We start from the raw sequence: 21,672 nt of genomic DNA, 5'->3' as shown, positions 1-21,672 counted from the left end.
ATTTTACTTCCTTATTTTATATACTTGTGGGCAGGTAGTGATACTATGCAGGCCTCCAATATACTTATATGAAGGTAGGCAACACTACTTGTATACCTGGTCTTCTTTTGATACGAAAGTTGATGCTATGTCTAGTCTTGAGGACTCTCTTCATACTTAGTTCATACTAATGTTTACTCATAACTACAGGGTGACACAAAACAATAATTTTATCTTTCGTTTGACCCAAGTCCAACTTTCTAATTACCATAGATATCTCCGTTAAGGAAATCTTGTATTGGGCTTTTTTTTTTTGGTAAAGAATGAAAATTAAAACAGCAAGCAAACTCAAGACACCGAGTCTTGCCCTAAAGAAAACAGGATAAAGTCTGGAGGACTCCTCCAAAATACATTAGAACCTATGTTCCGTACACCCTAATTAGCTAGCGTATGAGCTACTGAATTTATCTCTCGAGGGATATGACTGACGTGAACGATCCACTCCCTAGCTAGCATGCCCTTAATCCGACGAATAACATCATAATGCTTATGCAGGTAATCCCTATCCATTGGCCGATCTTGAAACAGCGTAACAGCTCCCAGGCAGTCACATTCACAACTCACCTTCCGAAACCCGCCTTCCCAACAAAACGCTAGTCCATCCTCCAAAGCCAACAGCTCAGCACATAACGCATCACCATGTAAAACTCCACGCGAGAAACCCCCTCGCCACATACCAGCCCAATCCCGAATGGCTCCACCCAACCCCATAGCAGAAGTCCCACGCAACCAGCTCCCATCTGTGTTTAGTTTGACCCACGGATGCTCCGAAGGACTCCATATGGCATGCTCCGCCCATAATCGCCGCTTAGCATTATACTCACTGGTCTCCACCATAGACAGAGTCACCTTCCGACGGACCACCGAAATCGGCCAAAGGTCGTCATTAAACAACATATTATTCCTAAAACGCCAAACCCACCACAAAGTAATGGACAGCTGGATAGCCTCTCTATGTAATATAATCTTCTTCAACCACTGAAAACAATCCATTACAGAGAAAAACCACCCCATACTGATCCCGCTAGACATCAGCACCTCTCGCAAATATGGACAGTCTCGAAGGGCATGTAAAATGGTTTCGTGAGGGCAAGAGCAACGCAAGCAAGCCCCAGATTCGGCCAACCTCCTATCAGCCCGAACCTGATTCGTTGGAAGTGCTGAGTGAAGGCATTGCCACAAAAAGAACTTAACCTTCTCAGGGATCCTTAATTTCCAGGTCTTCTTCCAAACTTCCTCCCCCTATGTCGACAACACTGTGGTCAGAAAGCGATACCCAGAAGGCGCGGTATAGCAACCCGAGCTATCTCCCCTCCAAACAAAGTGATCCAGCCCCAAAGAGGAATTAACGACACTCAATTGTTGGACCGGAAGTAACAGCTCCGCCGGGAGAACAATATACAAGGCAGTGAAGTTCCAGTTTCCACTAACCCAGCAGTCCACGACCGTTTTATTGGTGTCCGCAATGTGAACGAAAGGCACTTTCTGGCACCAAAGTCCAGTGCCTGACCAATCCTTGTACCAAAGGGATGACCAATCCTTGTACCAAAGGGATGAGGCACCCGACCCCAAGTGAGGCTCGAATCCCTCACGAAGATAAGGGAGGGCCTTAATAAGACTTGACCAGGTTGGAGAAGCACCCCTTCTGCTCGGAGCACACAGGATAGAGCTCCCATGTAGATAACAATCACTCAGGAGTTGAACCCAAGGCTTCTGTGGAGCGGTAAGCATATCCCAAACTAACTTCCCCAGGAGTGATACATTCACCTTTCGTGCCTCCCTAACCCCAAGGCCGCCCAACTCTTGGGGTTGAGTAACAACATCCCAGCTCACAGGAGACCAGAACCGAGTGTTGTCAGATTTTGCCCAAAGCATACGACGACAAGCCTGATCGATTCTATTACACACTGCTTGAGGAAGCCACAATGTTTGCATGCTATACACTGGAATAGAGGATATGGTAGACTTCACCAAGCACAACTTACCTGCCTTATTAAGAAGTTTGGACTTCCAAGCCGCCAGTCGACTCTGGATCTTATCTAGTACATCATAAAAATCTGCGCACCTCGGTTGACCATGCGTCATGGGAACCCCCAAATACTTCCCAATCCGAGCCGTATGATCAATCCCAAGTAAACCCTCCAACGTATCTATCCTTCGCCGTGAAACCTTTCTCGAGCTCACAAACTTTGACTTAGCCAAGTTGACTCTCAAGCCTGAAGCGCGCGAAAACTCCTCCAAGGTTGACGCCACCAACTGCGCTTGATCATCTGAAGCTTGACAAAACAGTAAAATATCATCCGCAAAGAACAAGTGTGATAGCGATAACCCCCCATGGGAAAGCTTAATTGGTTTCCAAAGACCCTCCTAGAGCAACTCAGATATCCTAAGGGCTAGACGCTCCATACAGAAAACAAACAGATACGGAGATAAAGGGTCTCCTTGCCGAAGGCCACGAGACGGAACAAAGGACGGTAGAGTGCTGCCATTCCATAGAAGTGAGATGGACGAATTCTTCAACCCCCACATGATAAGTTGAGTTGTGATTCTTGGAAACCCAAACTGCACCAGCGTAGACTCCAAAAAATCCCACCTGACCCTGTCATACGCCTTTTCAAGGTCAATTTTTAAGGCCAAGGAGCCCACACGTGAGCCTTCCTTCCGTACGAAGTGGAAGGCCTCTTGAGCAATAATACTATGGTCACGAGTCCCCCTCCCAGGGATAAAGCTACCCTGAAAAGGACCAATGGCATCCTGCAGGAAAGGTCTAAGACGAGCCACAAGCACTTTAGAAATAACCTTCCAGGCAACGTTACATAAGCTAATAGGACGAAAATCTTTGAGACTAACCGGATGATCCACCTTCGGAATTAACACCATTTGTGTCTCCAAGAGTGATATGTCCGAGTACCCCAACTGAAATGCATCCTTCACTGTGCGCCATAATTCGTCCCCCACTATAGGCCAGTACTGCTTGAAGAAGAACGGTTGAAACCCATCCGGCCCTGGTGCCTTGAACGACTTCATGCTCATCACCGCCCGGCGAACCTCCTCCCTCGTAACTGGGGCAGTTAAGGCAGATTGGGCCTCTCCACCCAGGCCAGGTGGAACCCCCGCATGCATGTCTAGCGGCCCATGAGCGTTGTTAATTGAGAACAGCTCCTTAAAGAACCTGACTGCCTCCGTTTTCATTACCACAGGATCCGTGTGCCAAGACCCATCTGGCAGCAGCAACCCCTATATTTTGATCATCATTTTATCCTTTTGACCCTTTTATGTTATCTCTTAACTAGTGTTTTTTACTTCAAATTTAATTTTGTGAATTTGTTTAGTTAGATCAGATGAAAATCAATATTCATAATACTTATACATATAATCAAGGTAGTCAAAATCGAGATTTCAGTTCGACTCAAAACTAGGTGACAAAATCATAAATCATGAACTCATAACACAAAATGTAAGATTCTACTAAAATTATAAAATCCAAATATATGCATATAAATTCTTATATATATGCATCTAAAATAGTATAAATAAGACGGTAAAAGGCCATCATAACATAAAGAATACTTAATTTAAGCTTAAATTCATAATAGCATATTTATAATCATAAAAAAGTCAACAACTAAATTCCATAAAAAATTGAAACAACCAACCAAAAACTTCTGCATTGCAATATCAAAACAACTTAAACCACTTGCACCTAATTTAAACCTCTATACACTAATCCTATGGCTAAAGTAGATCATCTAAATTAAAATCGTAATCACTTAAGATATCCTTATTTCTTTTATCATCTTCTCATTTTCTTTCATTAGCCATATTACTAATCGCGGCTTCAAATAAGTACATGAATTTGCTTAAAATAAATGTTTATTTTTAAAATATATCTTAAAAAACATATATAAGTCCTAATTATCTAATTACCTAATTCATTTGATAAAATAAAATTTCTTTTTAATTATCTAATTAATATTTATATATCTTCTTATCAATTGGAGTCTATATCTTATATTATTTTTATTTAATTAATATTTGTATTTTTTAATCAAAATTAGAGTTAATGCTCTTTAAGAGTTTAAAATTATTGTATTTATTAAATTAAGATAATATATTTTAATTAGAGATATTTTAGTCTAAAAATAATTAAAAAGAATAATATAAATTGTATCTTATATTAAAAAATTAGTAATTATCTTGAATTAGATCTTATGAATAAGAACAGAAGAACAGAAGTAATAATTCAAAGAAATGAAAACTTTTTTAAAAAATATCTTAAACACTCCTTAAAAAACAGTTGAAAAATCATTGTTTAAAATATTTTTTAAAAACACTTCCCTTGAAATATCTATTCTAATTTATTATACAAAATAATTTTTTTGTATATATATTTTTAATAGTAAATCATTTTTTATTTTTTTATGAACTTTTTAGAATTTCCAATTAAGTTTTTAAACTAAAAAACTGGTAATTAGGTATTGTTATATTTTATAATTAAATATTTTTAATATCTACATATCTATTTAGAAGGTATAAAGAAAATAAATATTTAAAAATAAGAAATGAAAATAAGTCTTAAAAATATAATTTAGCAAAAGCCAACTAGTTAATTTTTTAAAAAAAATTTGAATTGTATAATAAAATATAAAAAATGAAAGGAATTTATTTAAGTTTAAAACATTTGTACCGGGCCAACCCACTTTATTCTTAAAATAACACGAAGGCAACCGATTGAACCAAAGCAGTCAATCCCCGTCTCTATTTATAACTGGTTTGTGTGACTCACAGCGTCACTCATTATTCGTTTGGGTTTTCCTCATTCGAGAGTCTCTCTGTTTGTTTGATAACAACCCTCACACATCAATGCCTTGTTCGTTCGGGTTTTCCACTTTCGAGAGTCTCTCTGATTCTTCTATAGCAACCGTCACACATCAATGCCTCGCCTCCGTTAGATGTCATCGTTATTCTTTTTTCCTTTTCTTCGATTTCTACAATTCAGATTCGATCAGCTTTTCAATTTCTTGTTTGATTTCTTTTTGATTGTTGTTTTATTTCTTCCTGATTCTTGTTTATCTTTGCTTGCTACTCGCTAGGATTTTTCTCTTTGTTCCTCATTCTGGAGACCTTGGCCGATGGAAGGTAAAACGAAGTAATGTTATGCGCTTCTCTACTTTTCTCTACTTTTCGATTTCTTGTTTTATTTCTTGCTGAGTCTTGTTTTTCTTTGATTCAAGAATTGTTTTCTTTGTATGTCTACATCTAGGCAACAAAGTATAGTTCGTTGATTCTTTATTGTTGTTTCGTTTCTTTTTATCTGCGCTTAAAATAGCTTTGTAGTTTTTTTTTAATTGATTTTCTGGTCATGTTATAAGATCGAATCATAGCTCAGAGATCTAAATTCTGATAGGATATAAATTGAGTTTGTTCTGTCCATGAGTTTGATTGATATTCCATCGTTTATTACAAATTGCATCTGGTACTTGTGCATTCCATGTGTATGTATGTATATTTTGTTCTTATACTATTAATCAAATTTACAAATTTCCAATCTTGCAAACTTAAGCCTTGAGGTGTTTAGTAAGGTAGAGGTTTGTGTGTTAAAATCCTACATCAGTTAGGCATCTAACAGCCACAATGGTCTTTTTAATGACCCCTTAGACAAATTACAACATTCTTCCAAAACTCCTTAAGTAGAACCACATTTGAAAACTTGTTGTCATTCCATTGGTCACTTGTGAACATTCTGACCAAAGGTCCTTGCTTCTTAAGAAGGCAACCTATAAAGTTAACTTAAATTTATTGAAATTTATGATTGTTGCCTAAATTCAATCAGGTATCATTGTTGCCTAAATTTTATTGAATAGATTTTGCAAGAGCTCCTTTTTGGAAATTGGTTTGGAATTAATTTGATGATTTGCTTCTTATAAAGATACTAATTGTTGTTGCTTTTGTATCTTTTATTTTGACATGTATTAGTGGAGAAACAGGCTTGATGGCATTTCTGGAGCCTTCTGTAAGATATATTTGCATTCATATGTCATGTTTGATTTGATATTTTTGTGCACAGATTATTTGGGAAAGCATCATTTTCTTTAATTGGTCTATACCTTAACAATAATATGCATAATGCCTTGAAACTGTTAAAGTTGTATCCTTTGAATATAAGCTGTATATTATGAATTCAATGATTTCTGTTATAATTAATGATGGAGCATATTTGTACAATGCTGAATGAGTTATTATGTAATTGGTAAACTCTTGGGAAGTGACAAAGTTCCTTGTAAAATTATTCTTTTGAACAAGAATATGTACTGAATTTTTGTATTTTGTGACATTATCCTTGATTGATTTCGTTATCTGTACTAGTTTTTTGACTGAAAAATGAATTTGTTATTTGGGGGTTATTCTAATGATATTAATTGGCAGAAAATGCAGGGTCGGATTCATTGCAGAAACAAATGCCAAAAAAGTTCCGGAGGTAAATTTAAAACACTAATAAATTTAGAGCCCCAAACGATGTTATTGATAATGATTAATATTCACTGATTTTGGATAAATTTTACTAAATTTAAGGCTTGAGCTTATTGTTGTTTCTATTTTTCTTGTTATATGTCCGCATGCCTAATCAAAACTTCTTACTATTGAATGTCAATTTTGTTGTGGATTTCTCTTATGTTGGTTGTTTTAACTTTAACTCACTTTTATCTGTCCGTTTCTCGTTTATGTTGTCTTAGGAATACATGCCTATGAAGCTAATGTGACAAGTGTCTTGCACAATGGTATCAAAATATCTGTCTAAGTTTTTGTTTGCTGAGTAGTACTACAATTGTTTGATGTACTTTATTGATATACAATTGTATGACTTATTTGACAAATCTTTTTATTTTGTTTTATTTCAAATTGTGATGGTGGTTCCTTTAATTCTATGTTACAGTTCGTCGAAGGGATTTGTGTCGTGGTGTGGATTGTAAAAGTTGGACACTTTCACGACCCTTCTCATGGTGGTTTCTTGCATGGTGCAATTCATTATTTTAAGGTTTGTTCTCAATTGAGTTTTGATTTTATCTATATCATGATTTCTATCTAGATTTTACTCATGTATTTGGTTATTCACAGGCATCATGCTGTAGTCTTCTTTTGTTTTGATTTGGTACTGTTTACTTACTTCATGTTTAGTCTCTCTTTAGGGTTAGTTATATTTTTCTTTTTTTGATAGAAGATATCATGTTGTCTCGTAAACATGAAAATCTTTTAACTTCTAATCATATTCCTTCTACTTTCCAGTTGCTCTAGCAGTTGCAGCAATTCTTGAAGGGTTCCCTGTGGTTTTTACAATGTGAGTTTAGGAATCTATTTCTATAGAAGTCATTAATTTTGAATATCTTAATTTTGATTATATATAGATAAAGAAAATTTATTCTTGTGTGTTTTTGTTGAATCTAAAATTTGTTTTACATATATACTATAAAATAAGGTGCCTAATTTTTAGAGTTAATGTTTTTTTTCATTTATGATTTATTGCTCTTTTTTTCAGAGAAATCATTTTTGTGAACGGAAGCAAACAATAAGGCAACATTTCTTAACGCCCTTTTATGAGTGTCCTTGAGGTATTAGTTTTATTTTATTTTGTGAGCTGAAAGGAAACAAATCAGCTGCTGTGTTGTGGTTGTGTTATAGAAGCGTCTTGAGTCCCTTAAATAGAATTACTTGGTTCCCTACTGACGGTAGACTTATTTTAATATGCTGTTTGAATTAGTTTTTTATAAGAAATCGGTATATATTCAATGTAATGGTAAGTTAATCTAGTCTTGATTTTTTCTTTTTCCTTTCTTGTATTAATTATTTCTCTTTTATAATAGGTGTTTTGCTCTTGGAACAAAGCGTATGGTTAGGTTGATTGCGATTGTTAGCTCCTTGCCATTGGGTGAGACCTTGGGCTGCACCACTATTATTTACAGTTACAAAACTTGGACTCTGACTACCAATATGAAGTTGCAAAGGTGAGCTTTAGTTGACATTGAAACATCAAAATTAATATTTATTCATTTGTTTTTTTTTTTGTAAATTTTGTATTGCCCCAAGTGTCCAATTGGATTGTGCTATCCTCATTGAATTATGGATCGATTTGTTGATATTTTTAGTTGTTTTGATAGTTTTGTCCATGGAACATTTTGAACCAATAAAAACCTAATTGCAACATGTATTTTAATTATGTAGCATCTTCTTAGTATTAATACAATTTGCAATAAAATCTGTTTCTAATTGTACATACTTCTCACGTACTTGAATTTTGAGTGTCTTCACCTTAAATATATGATAAACAAACTATGGTAGGCTTGTGTGCTAATATCACAATTGATTATGCAGCTTTTAAGAAACATTGGGCTATTTTATCCTATAAATTTTTTCAATCATATTTTGGTGGTATTCTTTTTTCTTCATAACTTTAAATTTTCTTTCTTAATTTTAGTCCCCGTCTTTTGTTTGAATTTCATTTCTTAGTTTTTTGTAGATTTATTTAATCATTGCTCATGTTCATTGTAGGATGGTCACACGATTTGCATAGGTGAAATCTTTGTCCCCCAAATTTAAATCGAAATTAGATGTTTGAACTTTTGTGACTCAAATTGTGGTAAGTGAGTAATTTTCTTTTTTTTTTTGGTGAATTCATAAATTTTTTTTGTCTTATGGCAAGTTAGTAATTTGAAATTAGACTCTTGCTCCAAGATTTTTTGCCTACTTCATTCAAAAGTTTATTTGAAAAGTGTATACTAGTATTAAAAATTATTTAATGAAGTATTTTTGGGGTGCTTTCTGTAGGTTTAATTTAATCTTGTGCTATTTTTTTTTTGCACAAAATGATTGAAGTGCTTATTTGCGGAGGCAGCTTGTTAACCTTGAGGTGAATGACTTGCTACATATCTTTAAGGCTAAATACTTGCCCCTTTTCTCTGCTTCCATATCTTCTGGATGTAGGCTCCTAGATTTGGTTTAAATTGGCCAAATTTGTTGTTGTTACTTGTTTATAGTCCCTTGCTTGCCGATCTAAGGTTTGATGTATGCATTATGGATGAAACTGATTAAACAACTCTTAACAATATGATTATTTGTTTCTTTTGTTTATTTTATAGGACACGTGATACTTATCGCCGTGTTCATTATTTACAATACTTAGCAAACTTATGCATTACTATTTTCTCCCTTTTTTCATTTTCTATTTGAATCCTACTAATATATAATATGTATTTACATGTTAACCTAATGCAGATTGTTTTAGGTAATACCTTATTTTCTTGCATTTGTAAATGAAATGGGTTTGGCATTGTTCGGATTAATTGCAGCAGTTGGGAGGGAACTGACAGTGGCTGAACACTTGGGATCGTCTACATTGTTCATCCTTTTTGGTATGAGTGGTTTTGTCCTATCAAAAGGTATTGTGGTTACTAAACAAAACAATCTCAGTCCTTCCATTAACTTCATACTAACAATGCTTCTTTTTTCCCTTTATGGCCCCAACAATATAACAAGATGGTGGCTATAGGGCTTTTGAATATCCCCTATGATGCAAGGATTTGATAGAACGGCATGGTAAATAATGACTTCCTTGGGATGAGATGGAGACTTGTAAGTTTTAAAATAATCTATTTGGTAAGTAAGTAATTTTATTTTCTTTTCATTGGTGAATTTAGGATTTTTTTTTTGTCATGTGGTGAGTAATTTGAAATTAGACTTCTGCGGTCAAAAATTAATTTGACAAGTGTATACTAGTATTAAAAGTTATTGAATTATATGACATTAATCATGTAATATGTATTACCACTACTAATGGTACTTGTTAGACTATTTAAAAGTGCCTTTTAGCCATTGCAAAGTAAGCCTTTAAATTAAGCTTTCATGCATAACCATCCTTTCAAAAAGATTGTGTTAGGTAAATATGTCAAGCACACCATGTCTGTATAAGGCAAAACTTATGTGAACAAGAGTATCAAGTGATTTATTTTCAATCCAACATATGTGTATGACAGTATGAGTGTATCAATTGTTTACTAAAACTTAGATATATCTATCATCAAACATCTAACTAGTTTAATATGTTATGAGATACATTTTGTTGTTTGTAGGTGAGGGCAACTCCTTGGAGAAAGAGCTTAAAACAACCACAACAAAAAATGTTGTATACCAAGACAAAACAAACATTTTATTCTCGGTATGAAGCTTGCATCCTTTGTTCATCCAGCATGTGGCTAATAAGGTTTAAGTATTGTTTTCAAATTGCTTTGGATATCTTAAGTTCAACTTGAAATTATGTTTAAGGTAATGACACTTATCTAAAATCTAATATGGAAAAATCCTTGTTCGTGTAGAAAATTTGGTTTGGTTTTAGTTTTTAATAAATAGGGTAAGGACCCTTCTGGTTCCTTTAAGGTCATAAACTTTACTTATTAGTTTCTACAATTAAAAACATTTCATTTTTGTCCCCTATGATTAGTGTTTTTGTTTCTTTCTAGTTCTCATATTTTCATAAATTTACCTTTTAATCTATATAGCAATAGATGATAGGGATGAAAAGAAAACAAAAATAGTGTTTATAAAGACTAAAATTGAATGATTTTAATTATAGAGATTAAAATGTTAAGTTCATGAAATTATAGTGACCAAAAAGTATTTAAATTTTAGAAAATATAAAATTTTAATCACCAAGATGTTAAGAACTGTACCAACTTAACTTTCAAATCAACACTTTGTCTATTAGTTTTGGTGGGTTGATGGTCACATGACCAAGTCGGGACTAAATAACTTACCGAACTGAATTTATATGCAATTTGATTCTTGAGAGTATTTTGATTTGCAATTTTTTGTAGCATGTGTTCTAACTTGGTGCTGATTGAAATGATTTAATGTTTCTGATTGTGTTTTCAAATTGTGATTGTGGTTCCTTTAGCATGGATTTGTGTCTTGGTGTGGATTGTAAATATTGGTCACTTTCAAGACCCTTATCATGGTGGTTTCTTGCATGGTGCAATTCATTATATTAAGGCTTGTTCTCAAATTAGTTTTGTTTTTATCTATCTCATGGTTTTTGTGTAACGACCCGCCATGGTCTCTACACTTAGTGGAATCATACTACTGCTAGTGAAACTAAGAAAAATATTAAGCTGGATAACTCATACATACATGTACAAATAAAAATGAAAATAAATAAGTTTCTGGTTATAAAATAGAACAACATATATGTACAGTTATCCCAAAAAAATAATATTCCCTAGTGCCGGTCAAGCACAGACAAAACTGTTACCCAAATGATAATTCTAACTCGAGGATCAAAACTCCCCGTCTCGCAGCGAACACCTCAACTCCAACCTAGCCCTGACCTGCTCCCATACCAAGTATGATCATCGCAGTTCCACCACATGAAAACAGAAGGGTAAGCTAGAGTTCAAAACCAATCATACAAGTACAGAATAAAATCTATACTACACATCATCCAACTATCAATCATGTTCATAGAGTCACACCATACACTCTATCCAGCACTACTCATGCATAAAATACAATCTACCAATCATGAAGTCAAACACCACACTTCATCATATTAATAATCATGCAATAAATGCATTTAATGACAGACATCAATGCATATCAATCATCTAATGCGTCGTCACGCATACACCTAGGAGATCTCCATAACAATAGAGTTGTATAAGTGACATTCCATCCTACCGAAATCATCCCAACCGTTTTCACGCCCAATGCGCCCGCTCGGTCACAGCTAAACAGGATATAATCCTCACTCGGATTTACTCGGATGATGTCACTTACACAATTGGAAGTCTAGATCTACCGTCAGGTATAGCACAGCTGGGTACGGGCTTACCACGACCTTGGCATGCATAACCAAGTTAATTGTGGAGTTCGCCCACCGACTATCCGCAAGGATCCACGCACCTTCCCGAGTACTTGGTTAAGGGAATAACCCTCGACCTCATACCCCGCTCCAACACTAGCTAAGGACTTAGAGGAGACTCACCCAACCTAGTGGCCTATCTGAGCACCACTCTCCCAAATCCAGTGGCCTCCCTGAACACCACTCATATTTCAGTGGCCTATCCAAGCACCACTCTCAAGAGACTCTATGTGAGCTCTTCCAGTTCGAAAATATTTTTCCTCTCCTCAAGTCCTAGGCTAGACTCATGCCATAAGGCATCACATGCAATCATGCATCATACATCATACATGGTCTGCCCACCATCATGATCAACAATCATACACATGTCATAAGACATCACATGCAATAATGCATCATACATGGTCTACCCACCATTATGATCAATAAACATAACCATATGAACATATACACATGTCATATCATATTCAAACATTCATAAGTATCATCACAAAGCATACATATGAATCACCCATCACCATACATCATATATCATACATACATGATCTAAAACTTCAACTTTAAACATGCATAAGCATCAATTCATTCATAAACATATTCACGCCTGGCGTAGCCTTAGCTCGCCCAGCCTAATCCCAACCTGAGAGTCCTAAGACTCATCCACGCCCAGCGCGTTCAACTCATGCTCGGTATCCTTGAAACAGAGACTCCTAAGAGTATCCGCACCTGACGCAACCAAATCACGTCTGGCCCAACATCCAACTCTGAGAGCCCTAAGCTCTTCCACGCCTGGCGCGCTCAACTTGCGCCTAGCCTAATCCCAGTCAGAAAGTTTAGAAACTCTCATCCAACCCAACAAATCCAGCCACATGTAATTTAAAATAACAAACATTCTAGCTTCCCTTACCTGAAGATTGGCTCAAAATAGCCAATAACTGAGAAGAAGTAGAATTCCCTCCTGAAGCTCAACCCGGAACTTCAATCCTCTCAAAGCAAGCTTCCTAGTCTGAATTTCAAGAAAAGCCAGAAGGCGTTAGTGATCTAGAGGAGAAAAGGAATCATACAGAGAAATTTGAGAGAGAAAGGAGCTCACAGACCGAGAGTTATTCTCTCTAAAACTTCTCTCTAAAAACTCATTCTCCTCAACTGCCCCCAATCCCTATTTATAGACATTCCGGAGTGGCCAGAACGGCCTGTACCGAAACTGGAACGGCCCGTTCTGCACTCCCTCAACACGTACAAAAATCACATGTAGAACGGCCCGTTTTGAAATCAAAACGGCCCGTTCTGGAACTCATCCAGAACGGTCCGTTCTCCATCTAGAACGGCCCGTTCTCCACTCCAGAACGGCCCGTTCTCCATCTAAAACAGTCCGTTCTCCAACCAGAACGACCTGTTCTCCCTCCAGAACGGCCCGTTCTCAACTACGATTTTCAGTTCAATTTAATAGCTTGGAACGGCCCGTTCTGGGCTACTAAATCACCCACATTTTTTTTTCTACGTTACATTTTGTATCGTATTTGCTCATCTATTCAGTTTTTCACTGGCATCATGTTGTAGTCTCCTATTGTTTTGTTTTGTATGTACTGTTTACTTACTTTATGTTTAGACTCTCTTTAGTGTTGGTTATATATTTCTCTTTATTTGATAAGAGATATCGTGTTGTCTTTTAAACATGAAAATCTATTAACTTCTATTCATACTAGTTATCGACAACCATAAAATGGTTATTGTATGATGAACTTTTGTTGTTGGCATATGATGAACAAGGGGGTTAGAACCTTTTATGGTTATCTTTGACTCTGATGTTAGAATCCTTGATGGTTGTGAATAAATTTGATGATGCAAATACTTGGTGGCTACCATGAACCTATAAAGTTGTCCTTGACCTTAAATTTAGAGAAATGGTTGCTATTATATGATCAATGATGTAACTTTTTGTCGTCATATGATGAATAAGGGTCTAAGAACCTAAATGGTTGTCCCTGTCTGATATTGAAAATATTTTGTTGCTAATATGATATGAAGTTTTTGCTCATTGTGAGAAAATCTAGGGTATATGAATCCTATCAAGTTCTTCCTAATTCTAAATTCATAAAAACATGATTGTTATTATATGATGATTCTTTTAATTGACAAATGATGAAAAAAGGTGTAAGAACCTTTAATTGTTGTCCCCAACTTTAATGTTGCAAATACATGTTAACTATTATGAGATAAAATATTTATTCATAATGATTAAATTTAGGGTATATGAATCTTATAAAATTATCCCTAACCCTAAATTCGGAAAAATATGATTATTGTATGATGAATTTTTGTCGTTGACATATGATGAACAAGTGTATTAAAATAATTTTTGGTTATCCTTGACTCTGAAATTAGAACCTTTAATTGTTGTCGCTATCAAGTTATTCCTAATTCTAAATTCATAAAAACATGGTTATTATTATATGATGATTCTTTTAATTGACAGATGATAAAAAAAGGTGTGAGAATCTTTAATTGTTGTCCCTAATACAAAATACGTGTTAACTATTGACATATGATGAACAAGGGTATTAGAATCTTTTATGGTTATCTTTGACTCTGATGTTAGAACCTTTTATGGTTGTTGGTAAATTTGATGAGGCAATTACTTGGTAGCTACTATGAGATGAATTTTTATTTATCTTGAGAAAATCAAGGGTATATGATGAACCTTTAAAAATGTCAATGATCTTAAATTCAGAAAATTGGTTGTTGTTGTGTGAAGTAACTTTTTGTTGACATATGATGAATAAGGGTATAAGAATCTTGTATGGTTGTCCCTAACTCTATGTTGAAAATACTTTGTTGCTAAATTGATATGATGTTTTTGTTCATTGGAAGAAAATACAAGATATCTGAACCCTATCAAGTTGTCCCTGATTCTAAATTCATTAAAATTATGTTGCTATTGTATCATGATTCGGTTAATCAAAAAATGATGAAAAAAAACGTGTAAGAACCTTTAATGGTTGTCCCTGACTCAAATGTTGCAAATACGTGGTAGCGATTATGAGAGAAATTTTTTATTCATCATGATAAAATTTAGGGTATATGAACCTTATAAAATTGTCCCTAACTCTAAATTAAAAAAAAAAAGTTATTGTATGATGAATTTTTGTTGTTCGCATATGATGAACAAGGGGGTTAGAACCTTTTATGGTTATCCTTGACTCTGATGTTAGAACCCTTTATGGTTGTCAATAAATTTGATGATGCAATTACTTGGTGGCTACCATGAACCTATAAAGTTGTCCTTGACCTTAAATTCGGAGAAATGGTTGTTATTATATGATCAATGATGTAACTTTTTGTTGTCATCTAATGAATAAAGGTCTAAGAATCTTAAATGGTTGTCCTTGATTCTGATGTTGAAAATATTTTGTTGCTGATATGATATGAAGTTTTTGCTCATCGTGAGAAAATCTAGGGTATATGAACCCTATCAAGTTGTTCCTAATTCTAAATTCATAATAACAACATGGTTGTTATTATGTGATGATTCTTTTAATTGACAGATGTTGAAAAAAGGTGTAAGAATCTTTAATTGTTGTCCCTAATGCAAATATGTGTTAACTATTGAAATATGATGAACAAGGGTATTAGAATCTTTTATGGTTATCCTTGACTCTGGTGTTAGAACCTTTTATGGTTGTTGGTAAATTTGATGAGGCAATTACTTGGTAGCTACTATGAGATGAATTTTTATTAATCGTTAGAAAATCATGGGTATATGAACTTCTAAAAATGTCATTGACCTTAAATTTGGAAAATTGGTTGATGTTGTATGAAGTAACTTTTTGTTGACATATGATGAATAAGGGTTTAAGAGGTTTGTATGGTTGTGCCTAACTTTGATGTAGAAAATACTTTGTTGCTAATTTGATATGATATTGTTGTTCATTATGAGAGAATATATGATATCTGAACCCTATCAATTTGTCCCTAATTCTAAATTCATTAAAATTTCGTTGCTATAGTATGATGATTCTTTTAGTTGACAAATGATAAAAAAAGGTGTAAGAACCTTTAATGGTTGTCCTGACTCTAGTGTTACAAATACGTGGTAGTGATTATGAGATAAATTTTTTATTCATCATGATAAAATTTAGGGTATATGAACCTTATAAAATTGTCCCTAACGCTAAATTCAAAAGAATGGTTATTGTATGATGAATTTTTGTTGTTGGCATATGATAAACATGGGGGTTAGAACCTTTTATGGTTATCCTTGACTCTGATGTTAGAACCCTTTATGGTTGTCAATAAATTTGATGATGCAAATACTTGGTGGCTACCATGAACCTATAATGTTGTCCTTGACCTTAAATTCAGAGAAATGGTTGTTATTATATATGATCAATGATGTAACTTTTTGTTGTCATCTAATACATAAAGGTCTAAGAATTTTAAATGGTTGTCCTTGACTCTGAAGTTGAAAATATTTTGTTGCTGATATGATTTGATGTTTTTGCTCATCGTGAGAAAATCTAGGGTATATGAACCCTATCAAGTTGTTCCTAATTCTAAATTCATAATAACATGGTTGTTATTTTATGATGATTCTTTTAATTGACAAATGATGAAAAAAGGTGTAAGAACCTTTAATTGTTGCCCCTAATGCAAATACATATTAACTGTTGACATATGATGAACAAGGGTATTAGAATCTTTTATGGTTATCCTTGACTCTGATGTTAGAACCTTTTATGGAAAATTGGTTGTTGTTGTATGAAGTAATTTTTTGTTGACATATGATGAATATGGGTGTAAGAATCTTGTATGGTTGTTCCTAACTCTGATGTTGAAAATGCTTGTTGCTAATTTGATATGATGTTTTTGTTCATTGGGAGAAAATATAGGATATCTGAACCCTATAAAGTAGTCCCTGATTCTAAATTCATTAAAATTCTTTGGCTATTGCATCATGATTCTGTTAATCTACAAATGATGAAAAAAAAAGGTTTGTCCCTGACTCTAATGTTGCAAATACGTGGTAGCGAGAGAAAAATTTTATTCATCATGATAAAATTTAGGGTATATGAACCTTATAAAATTGTCCCTAACCCTAAATTCAAAAAAATGGTTATTGTATGATGAATTTTTGTTTTTGGCATATGATGAACAAGGGGGTTAAAACCTTTTATGGTTATCCTTGACTCTGATGTTAGAACCCTTTATGGTTGTCAATAAATTTAATATTTACCTATGAAGCTGATGTGGCAACTTTCTTGCGCAATGGTATCAAAATACCTGTTGAAGTTTTTTTAGGATAAGTAGCACTACAGTTGTTTAATGTACTTTATTGATTATGTCTTGTTTGGCGATTATTGGTGTTAATTTGGAAAAAACTAATCATAATTTATATTTTGGAGTTTGTATCATCAAAACTTTTTGTATTAAACCTTGCTAGGTAAATGTTTTCTGATCTTGATATTATACTTTTAACTCTGAAAGAACAATGCAGTAATATACTTTACTATTTTCTTTACATCTTGTCTTTTCTATGTTTCTTTCTTTGTTTTGGGGTTGAGCTGGATAGGGGGTTTACGCTCGTCAAGTTGTTTTTGCTTTGTATATTAGAACTGGGTAGTCACATAAATGTAATTTAAATAAAGGATCAAATGATTTTAACGATAATTTATTTGTCTCTTGTGTGGTACAAAATACTCCTCTTAGTTTGTTCTTTTTGCTGTGCTGATGGCAGTTTTTGAGGCATATATTTGAGGTATACACATAGATTGACTTTACTTGAATGTTTTGGGTTTATGTGGTTTTGGTAGGACAATATCTTTTGCTTTTGAACAATTTTCGTCTTTTATAATAAATAAATAAATAAAAATATTACGACAAAGAATGAAGAATGTTAAATATATAAGCTTGCTGAAAATAGAGAAAGGAAAACAACAAATTTAGATAAAGTAAAATGTATTAAGATATGAAAGAGTGTTGGGAGAATTATTCTTCACATGGGGCACATTTTGGGTGCCCTTCTAGTAGTTCAAGATTGTGTGTTTACTTTCTTCAGTATGTCGTGATGATACAATGGGGATATTTGTTGAATTCGTAAAGCTTGTCATCTTGAAGTTCTAGTACAAATTTTGTTTATTTCTTGCAGATTGTTTTTCCATACATCCTGAAACTGACCTTGTTCTTGGGGATATTTGATGAAGATTTTCGCAATCTCTCCACTTGGCAAGCGGACCAAGTTTCGATGTAGTATTTAAGTATCGTCCTCAGGGATTTGAGAATTTAGTAATTCTTACTCTAATGATTAATATAGAGATGTTGATATGATTGGAAGTGAGCTAATGTGAGGCAAAATTAAAACGGTAATGTAAAAGTTATAAGAACAATTATATGAAACAAGGATTGGACCCTAGAGCACTTGCTAACTCCTAAATTTCCTTAAAATAAATATGATTTCATCTTCATGACTTCCACGTTCATTTAGTAATTCAACAAGATCCCTCAAAATTGAATCCTAAAGTAATTAATCTAAAACATGATTCCTCTATGTTTTATGATTAACACTTTGCATTAAGAGCAATGACTTGAACAAGGTGACTAAACAAATCAAGTCTATTCCTAGAGCAAGAGATGTTTAGGTGCAAGATTCAGTTCGGGTTTTCAAAAACGTTTTCCAACCGGATTCAAAAACCAAAAATCATACAACGGGTGATCAAGCCGATATAAGCATTAAGAGAAGAATCAAACACAAGTAATGAAAATGAAATGCATATATATATTTAAGAAGAAGAAGAGTTAGTAGTTACATCTAGACCAATCCTCAAAGATTTAGCCTCTCATGGCCATTTACAAGATCAAAGGAGTGGAAGAAGAAATTACAAAGGAAGAGATGAAGAAAAAGGAGTTGATCCTCGTTCCCAAGTGATCCAGCCTCCAAATCTTCGTTCCCACTCTGTTCTTTCTTCCTCCTGTGCTCCCCGCTCTTGTTTTTCTCTTTGTTTTCGTCTCCCTTTTCCTTTTCTCTCTCCCCTGCCCTTTTATAATTGCTAGAATTAAAACAGAGTAGGCAGGAAGAGAAGAATCCGCTCAGCGCCTTGAAACGGCTGAGCGGATTGGGAGTTCTTCACCATGAAGAAACCTCAAGGGCTGAGCGCCTGAGATCCGCTGAGCGCTTTAGAGGTAGAGAGCACCCCTTGTTCCTGGATGAAATCCGCTGAGCGGATGGGAATGGCTGAGCGGATTGAAGGCATAGAGCACTCCTTCTCCTCCAAGGCCAATCTGCTGGGCGCTTTGAAGTGGCTGAGCGCCTTGAGTTTGGGAAGTTCTCTGACCTGATTCCGCTGAGCGCTTTAGAATGGCTGAGCCATTCTTCTCCAGGTTTCAAAACCTACAAAATAAGCACCAAATTGGATCAAAGGCTTCCTATTCCCTGTACTAACATTAATCAAAAGCACCTCTTTGATTCTAAGTATATATAGATAAAAATAATATCAATATGTACACAAAATGTGCTAGATAAGTGTCTCAAGTGAGTATTAAATCAAACTAATTAGACACTTATCAATATTATGGAAGTTTCTGGTCGGTTGGTTTTGCAGTGCCTTAAGGCAAACTGGTTTAGTTGATTATTTAAACCTGAAAAGCTGAAAGTTGACTCTTCTGGTTAATTAAATAGTCAGGCGTAAAGTTCCTGCTGATAAGAGGATGATTGAGATGCTAAGCAATCAAGTGCGTGTTGGTCAAGCTATTCTTCCAGGTATTCCTGCTGCACATCTTTTATAATGTGAATAGAACTATTGAATTTTTTCACCTAGCAATCATGTCACTTGTGTGATTAAGTTTAGCAAGCGTGAAAACATACTACATATGCTCACGTGTTGGTAATTTAGGTAAATTTTTTGTGATTTGTTTGAATTTTGTCGACTTTTTTTTTTTTTTTTTTTGTAAAAAACCAATTCTTGAAAAAATTGTAAAGACCTCTCTCTCTACTATAGGATTTTGCTTGATTATATTTTGGTAAGGGTAGATTAGTGTGCAGGTGGAACAGTTAGTCAATTTGTAAGGGGCCCATTGCTTGACTCCTTTAATGGTTGGTTACCTTGCCATTTTAAAAAAGAAATTTGACTAACTTTTTTAAAATCCTTGTTATCTTAAAAGGCCATTTTGGCTGGATGGGTTGGTTTATTTAATTAAATATTTCATTATATAATATGTATTACCACTATTACTCTTGATTATCAATAAGCACATGAATTTGTTTGGAATAAGTGTTTATTACTAAAGTGTAATCTAGAAATTGATTTGTCTCTCTCATTTCTCTTTGTTTATAGGCAACATCATGTATTATTTTGCCTATCTAACTAACTAATGTAACTTACTATTTATTTGGTGGCAACATCGTGTTTTATTTTGTCTATCATGTGGCAAAGGGATATTTCTTGTGTTTTATTTTGTCTATCATGTGGCAAAGGGATATTTCTTGTGTGGAGAGGTTTGATTTGTAATGTGGGTCTTCGATTGAAAAATAGTGTGATTTTCTGCTCATATTCTTTAGTTGGTAATTCTAGTTACCATATTTTATTTGTTAATTCTAATTACCTATTTATCAAGGTGAGAAATGTTTGCACATTTTGATGTTGATCCTTATCGACATTATTTGAATTGAACAGGCAAATACTTATTTTTCCAAAGGAGAATAAAGATGTTGCCTCCCAGATGGAGTAATACCATGTTTAGCTTGACTAGTGTTAATCAAATCAATATTCAATACTCCACCAAAAAAGGTACTTTATTTGTCAAGTTTAGGGACTGAGCGATTTGAGCAATTGTCATGGATTGCTTGATGTTTCAATTTCTTGAATTTTTTTTCTAAATTTAACATGCCGTTCGCTTTAGGTTATTAATAAAATGGTTTTTTTTGGTGATTCTGCTTTTTTTTATTATTGATTTTTAGTTAATGCACTTATATTAGGTGTGTTTCAATTAGGGAGAACATCCACATTAGTCTATGCTTTGGAAGCCTAGCAGACTAGAGGAACATCCTTTTTGCCAATTAGCTATGCATATTCTGCTTTGGTAATTTAGTTATCAAATTAAAAGCATAGGTATCCATGTTAACATCTTATCATGTGTTTATGTATGTTGTATCATTAAATATGACTACATATTGGAATATATTTGCATGTGCGTGCCATTTATTTTGTTTGTTCTCTGTGAACTATATTTAATAGTTCATCAATCTAAAAGAAAATGAAAAAATATAGAACCTCCGAACGTATGTGTCGACAATCATTCTGAATGATTAAAATAATAATTTAAATTATAAAATATTAAATTAAATAACTATTTTATAAATTTATTAAAAATTATATTAATATTTTAATGTTTGGAATGTGATTCGGAATACGATTTTGGAACGTATATCATTGCTCAAAGAAAATATGTTTGATTGGAAAATATGGATTATTTACTTAAATTTTCCCTTGTATTTGTGTATGTGTGTGCTTTGTTTGTCTCTTTGCTTGTGATATGTGTCTGTGCGTGTATGCCATGTCTTAGCCTTTTTGTAATTTATCTTTGTCTCTGTTTGTCTTTATTTGTGTATTTGTGTCTGTATTTGTATTTGTGTGTCTTAGTGCGTGTCTTTATTTGTGCGTGTTTTTTAATCTCTAACTCCCTCTATGTGGATGTGTGTGACTTTATTTGTGTGTTTTTGTAGATGCTTTAATGTT

General features: G+C 34.2%; 1 protein-coding gene across 11 annotated transcripts; it reads left to right on the top strand.

The window, feature by feature from the left end:
• The first annotated feature begins 81 nt into the window (after nucleotides 1-81).
• Nucleotides 82-20,865, top strand: LOC109796080 (uncharacterized). Of its 11 annotated transcripts, XM_083077283.1 has the most exons (17): nucleotides 4,107-4,999; nucleotides 5,133-5,178; nucleotides 6,016-6,052; nucleotides 6,466-6,517; nucleotides 6,774-6,818; nucleotides 6,974-7,075; nucleotides 7,156-7,189; nucleotides 7,324-7,375; nucleotides 7,574-7,646; nucleotides 7,899-8,039; nucleotides 8,584-8,671; nucleotides 8,860-8,941; nucleotides 9,381-9,470; nucleotides 9,568-9,687; nucleotides 10,161-10,246; nucleotides 19,617-19,697; nucleotides 20,611-20,865. In XM_083077283.1, the coding sequence occupies exons 1-6, from the start codon at nucleotides 4,903-4,905 to the stop codon at nucleotides 7,072-7,074; spliced, it is 378 nt and encodes a 125-aa protein (XP_082933409.1). In that variant the 5' UTR covers nucleotides 4,107-4,902; the 3' UTR covers nucleotide 7,075; nucleotides 7,156-7,189; nucleotides 7,324-7,375; nucleotides 7,574-7,646; nucleotides 7,899-8,039; nucleotides 8,584-8,671; nucleotides 8,860-8,941; nucleotides 9,381-9,470; nucleotides 9,568-9,687; nucleotides 10,161-10,246; nucleotides 19,617-19,697; nucleotides 20,611-20,865. The 11 variants fall into 11 exon arrangements, with proteins under 11 accessions (XP_082933416.1, XP_082933413.1, XP_082933415.1 ...); XM_083077285.1 differs by lacking the exon at nucleotides 7,156-7,189 and having other exon boundaries at nucleotides 4,109-4,999; nucleotides 6,475-6,517; XM_083077282.1 differs by lacking the exon at nucleotides 7,156-7,189 and having other exon boundaries at nucleotides 4,122-4,999.
• The last annotated feature ends 807 nt before the right edge of the window (nucleotides 20,866-21,672 follow it).

Source organism: Cajanus cajan, chromosome 6 (assembly GCF_000230855.2).
Source record: "Cajanus cajan strain Asha chromosome 6, NIPB_CcT2T_4, whole genome shotgun sequence".
Taxonomy (NCBI): Eukaryota; Viridiplantae; Streptophyta; class Magnoliopsida; order Fabales; family Fabaceae; genus Cajanus; species Cajanus cajan.
This window is presented reverse-complemented; position numbering and strand designations above follow the sequence as displayed.

Coding starts and splice junctions, on each gene's coding strand:
- LOC109796080 (XM_083077283.1), top strand. CDS start 4,903: ATGCCTTGTTCGTTCGGGTTTTCCACTTTCGAGAGTCTCTCTGATTCT. Junction 5,000..5,132: donor CGCCTCCGTTAGATGTCATC/GTTATTCTTTTT, acceptor GCTACTCGCTAG/GATTTTTCTCTTTGTTCCTC. Junction 6,053..6,465: donor TGGCATTTCTGGAGCCTTCT/GTAAGATATATT, acceptor ATTAATTGGCAG/AAAATGCAGGGTCGGATTCA.